General features: G+C 49.6%; 1 protein-coding gene across 1 annotated transcript; it reads right to left on the reverse strand.

Annotated features, from left to right (window-relative positions):
• Positions 1-424: 424 nt before the first annotated feature.
• LOC109778610 (uncharacterized) lies at positions 425-4,139 on the reverse strand. The gene is made up of 3 exons (XM_020337173.4): positions 1,830-4,139; positions 725-1,720; positions 425-611 (listed from the first exon to the last, which is right to left on the reverse strand). Exons 1-3 carry the CDS (start codon positions 2,111-2,113, stop codon positions 533-535), a joined length of 1,359 nt encoding a protein of 452 aa, XP_020192762.3. The 5' UTR covers positions 2,114-4,139; the 3' UTR covers positions 425-532.
• Positions 4,140-4,853: the final 714 nt, after the last annotated feature.

Genomic DNA, 4,853 nt, shown 5'->3' on the forward strand with positions numbered 1-4,853 from the left:
GGAAATACACTTTGGTTCCTGGGTGTATATACACCTTATATGGGATTTTTTTAATATTTTAATAAAAAGTCAAAATAGGTAAGAACTATTTTGACAAAACACTTGACTTACTTTTGCACTAGTAAATAAATCTCGATGAAAAAAAACAAAAGTTGACCTCACAGCAAAAAAGACAAAATTTATTTGCTATTATAGGTCGCTATTCACACTATTTTAGCCAAAAATTTGTCTTTTCTGAAAAAGAAGTCAAAGGGATATTTTTTTTTGTGGATTTATTTTCTCATGAGTACAATAGAAGGTCAAGTTTATTTCAAAAATATTTTCAGGAATTTTCGACTTTTTGTTGAATTACTAAAAAAATTCCCATACAGAGTGCATATGTCCCCATAGACCAAAAGTTCCCCTCCTGACTTAGATGTAGATGTACTTTAGTAAAACTGAATTAATAAAGGCTTGAGGAAACATGACCGAGATGAACTCATGTGGCCGGCTTGGGGGTAAGAAGCTGTATCCATAGCCAACCAAATCGTTATTAGCGCATGCACTTGTTGCAGTAATGGTTTTGCGCGGACAACTCGGATGCGCATCGGTAGCAGAAGCTGTATCCACACCTACAATTAATCGGCCGGAGAAAATCAAATTGTCAAACAAGCCGGCCGGGGATGAGCTCAAATGATGAGATCGTAATTTGCAAGGAGAACGTAGGATGATGGATTTGACATACCTGCATTTGATGTAATTGCACCCTTCCGATTTCTCCACGAACATCTGGCACTTGGGGCACCGCTGCCAGCCCTCCATGCCGACGAGACGCCTGAGCAGGAGGTCCTCCCGGCCGCGCTCGTCCTGCCCGAGCTTCTGGAACTCCTCGCACCCGAAGCCGTCGTGCCACGGCACGGCGCACCGGGCGCAGAAAAGCCTGTGGCAGTGCGGGCACTCAGCCTCCGCGATCGCCGCCGCCCCGGCCTCACCGTCGGTGAGCAAGAGCGCCGAGCACTCTAGGTACGGGCAGTATATCCTCTTGGCGCCGACCGCGAGCTCGCATAGCAGCAAACCCCACTTGTCGTGGAGGTCCGTGGGGATGATGCCGTGGCAGCTCTCCGGCTCAATGGTGCCACCCTCGCAGCCTGGGTGCGGGCATTCGATGAGGGCGACCTTGTCGTCCAGCTTCAAGACCACGTACTGGGTGACGCAGCTGGAGCAGAAGGCGTGGCCGCACGAGTTGACGCTGAACTTGAGGGTGCCTGGCACCGTCTCCATGCAGATGGCGCAGTCGAAGAGCTCGCCGTGGCCGTAGACCGGCGAATCTCCATTGCCCTCGGTTAACAGCAACATGTCCACGGGGACGAGGTCGGCAGGCTGATGCTGCGGCATCTTTCCAGCTCGGCGGCGCAGTCCTTGACGTTGGGAAGTTGGACGAGCGACACAGCTGGAGCAGAAGTCATGGGCGCACGAGGTGAAGCTGGGCCGTATACATGCACATGGCACGACATGCATGCACTTGGTGCAGTAGAAGTGCTTGCCGTCACCGCGCCGTCCTCGCAGTCGACGGGAAACACAGCTTGAGCAGAAGTCATGGGCGCACGAGGTGAAGCTGCGCCGTATACATGCGCATGGCACCACATGCATGCACTTGGCGCAGTAGAAGTGCCTACCGTTGCCGTCCACCGCCGGTGAATCTTCATTGCCGTCGGTGACTGTGGTGGGGTCGATTTCATGCCTGAGTACAAGGGGGTTAATTTGAGTTCCTTGGGGTCGGCGAGCAAACTCATCTCTGAACCACCAAACACAAGAGATCGAGTAGAGACTAGAGAGTAGGTAGAACTCACCGCACCATGGGCATGGGGAGGAGGCCGTCTTCGTGCTCACAGTCGGGGCATTCGACGGGAAGAGCGGCATTCTCACGCTGCCTCACAGCGATGTACGTGGCCACACAGCTGTTGCAGAAGGCGTGGCCGCATGAGCCGAAGCTGGATTTGTGGATGATGGGCGCTGTCGTTGTGCACATGGGGCAGTAGAAGAGCTCACTCTTGGCGTCCAGCCGTGAATTCCCATTGCTATCGATGATCAACGTTTCTTGCAGCAGCTGGGGTCGGGGTCGGGGTCGGGCCATCGGGCGCGAGCCGCTCGGGACAATGGTACGGATCAAAATAAGTGAATCTATACTCTAAAATGTATCTATATACATCCGTATATAGTTTGTAGTGGAATCTCTAAAAAGACTTATATTTAAGAATAGAGAGAGTAAATGAGAAAAATCCATATTATAACCTTTAACCCTTCCATCTGTTTAGGATTCAACACCGAACTCTCAAATCATCTTAAGATTCAACCCCAAATTATCAAAATCGGCTAGGATCAACCTTCTCTCTGCTGAACCTGGTTTCACTAAGTAGGCCGGGCTTTGATCGACCTGTTATTGATCGCCCTGTCAGCTTGGGCAGAAATAGACTTTTAAGGGTATTTTTGTAATTCCCCTAAAAAGGGTGTTTTTGCAATTTGTTCAGCAAAAATGACCAAACCTTTCCCATAATGATTAGTATACTTGTCTTCATTTTTCACTTTTTTCAAAAATTTCTAGATACTTTCATTTTTGGTCCAAATTGACAAAGAAAGGGCTGAAAAAGTAACTTAAAGGTATTTTTTAATATCTTTGGCAAAAATAACTGGAAATTTCCTAGGATGATTAGTATATTAGTCCCGAGTTCACTCTTTTAAAATGGTTTTTTAAAAAGTCTGACCAAAAATGGGTTGAAAGTGAGATGTAACGGTATTTTAAAATCTGTTCGGCAAAAAATACTGAAAATTTCCCAGAATTATACTAGTACTGATTTTATAAAAAAATAAAAAAATGGAAACTTCCAATGTTTGGTTTACAAAAAGGGTTGAAAATGAAATTGAAGGTTATTTTTAAAGCTGTTTGGGAAAATGGTGGCAGCAGCTTTCACAGAACGATAAGTATACTAATCTTGGTTTCACATAATACTTCCAATTTTTTGGGTGTTTCCTTCTTTTGTCAAAGTTTGACCCGAGAAGTGCTGAAAATCGCACATGGCTGCTGACTGGCCAATCAACAGGTCATAACCAGGCTTACTCAGCGAAAACCAGATTCAGAGGAGAAAGGCGTTGAATCCTAGCAGGTTTTGATATTTTACGGTTAAATTTTAGACGGTTTTAGAGTTTGAAGTTAAATCTTAAACAAATGGAGAAGTTTTGGGCTCCGTTTGTAAAGAATACCGTGGTTTTGAAAGAAAGAAAAAACACGATTTTCAATACTTTGAAGGTGTTTGGCATCAGTTAATACTCTTTTTTTCATAGATAATACACACAAACACACACGCTGATATCGCTGGCAAAGCGCGAGAAAGTAAACAGGACTTGTAAAAGTGCATGCTCTAGCCAATGCAACCAAAAGATCGATCCGATAGAAGAGACTAGGCAGCACATTATACGTCAACACTCCCCCTCATGTGTGGCTTGGCTCTAATACCATGTAAAAGTGCATGCTCTAGCCAATGCAAGCAAAAGACCGATCTGATGAAAAAAACTAGGCAGCACATTATACGTCAACAGGACTCACCTCACCACGAAGACGACGATCACGATTGCCACGGCGAGGCCCTAGCAGCACCATGCCTTGGGCCGCCAGCTCAAGCAGCCGCTCACCGGTATCGCCGGCCCGCCAGCCGGAGCTCGAGGTGTAGGGGCGCGCGTGTCCGCCGGGATTGGCGGTGGCCTTGACGACGTTGGCACAGCGCCCGAGCAGCCGCTCACCGGCGACGAGACCGTCTTTTTTATCTGCAGCTCAATGGGGCCGACGACGAGCAGCAAGATCGTCTTGGTCAGCTTGCTGGCTTCCCCGTCGTCGGCGCCCCTCTGGTAGCAGTAGCACATCTCCGCCGCCAAGGCCACGCTCCCGTTCCTGGGCACGAGGACGAGGAGGAGAAGAAAAGCGGTGGAGGAGGAGACGATCCCGGCCATGATCGTCGGTCGTCGCAGTGTGATTCCTCTTCCCTCCTCCGGCCAAGGGCCTACCGGTACGAGTAGGTAGGCCCCCGCTCGGCCTGCGTACCGCGTAATCGTATCCGCGTGAAACCCCTCAACGACTCGCCGCCATGGCAATGTCATCACCATCGAAATTTCAGTTGTTTACTTTCTAGTTTCTACTACTATCAAATTAACCGGCCGTCGCCGTCCCCGTCGTCGTTGCGTGGCCTGTTTTCTCTTCTTTCTGCGATTGTCCACGCGGATTGGAGTTCATCGCCATATAGTACAACTGGACACGTTGGGTTGGGTAGGGGGAGAAGATGGGTCAAAGATGAGGTGATGAGGTGTCTGGGTACATCAGGAACACGATCGAGGAATGATGCAAGCAAATGGTTGGATCGCTTTCATGGCTGATAGATGAAATGCACTGCCGGAAGCAATGGACCGTAGCGCGCGAGGACCAAGTATCAAAGGATCTAAGAGCAACTCTAACAGAGCGACCCAAACGGACATCGATTTTATCCGCATTTTGTCTATTTAGATCGTCCGTCCGCGCGTTCGTGTCCGTTTTTTCATTTGGGTCTGCGAGTGCGTCCAACAGTGGCTAGACTCATTTTCGACATGTCCACCCTGACATTTCCTCAAATACGTAGCAGGCAGGGCAGGGGAGCTCGCAGCATGCAAAGAGGCCGACGGGCGAGCTTGAACCCCACGGCGAGGACGGCACTGCGAGCGCCACGAGCATGGCGCGGCAAGCGCGAGGGCGCAGCGGGGCGAGGCGAGGTCGGGCGCAGTCGGGGTCGGGCGCGGCGAGGCCGGGCGCTGCCGAGATCACGCGGCGGAGCAGCCACAACTAGCTAGCTAGC

The sequence above is a fragment of the Aegilops tauschii genome, chromosome 7 (genome assembly GCF_002575655.3).
Source record: "Aegilops tauschii subsp. strangulata cultivar AL8/78 chromosome 7, Aet v6.0, whole genome shotgun sequence".
In the NCBI taxonomy this organism is placed as follows: domain Eukaryota; kingdom Viridiplantae; phylum Streptophyta; class Magnoliopsida; order Poales; family Poaceae; genus Aegilops; species Aegilops tauschii.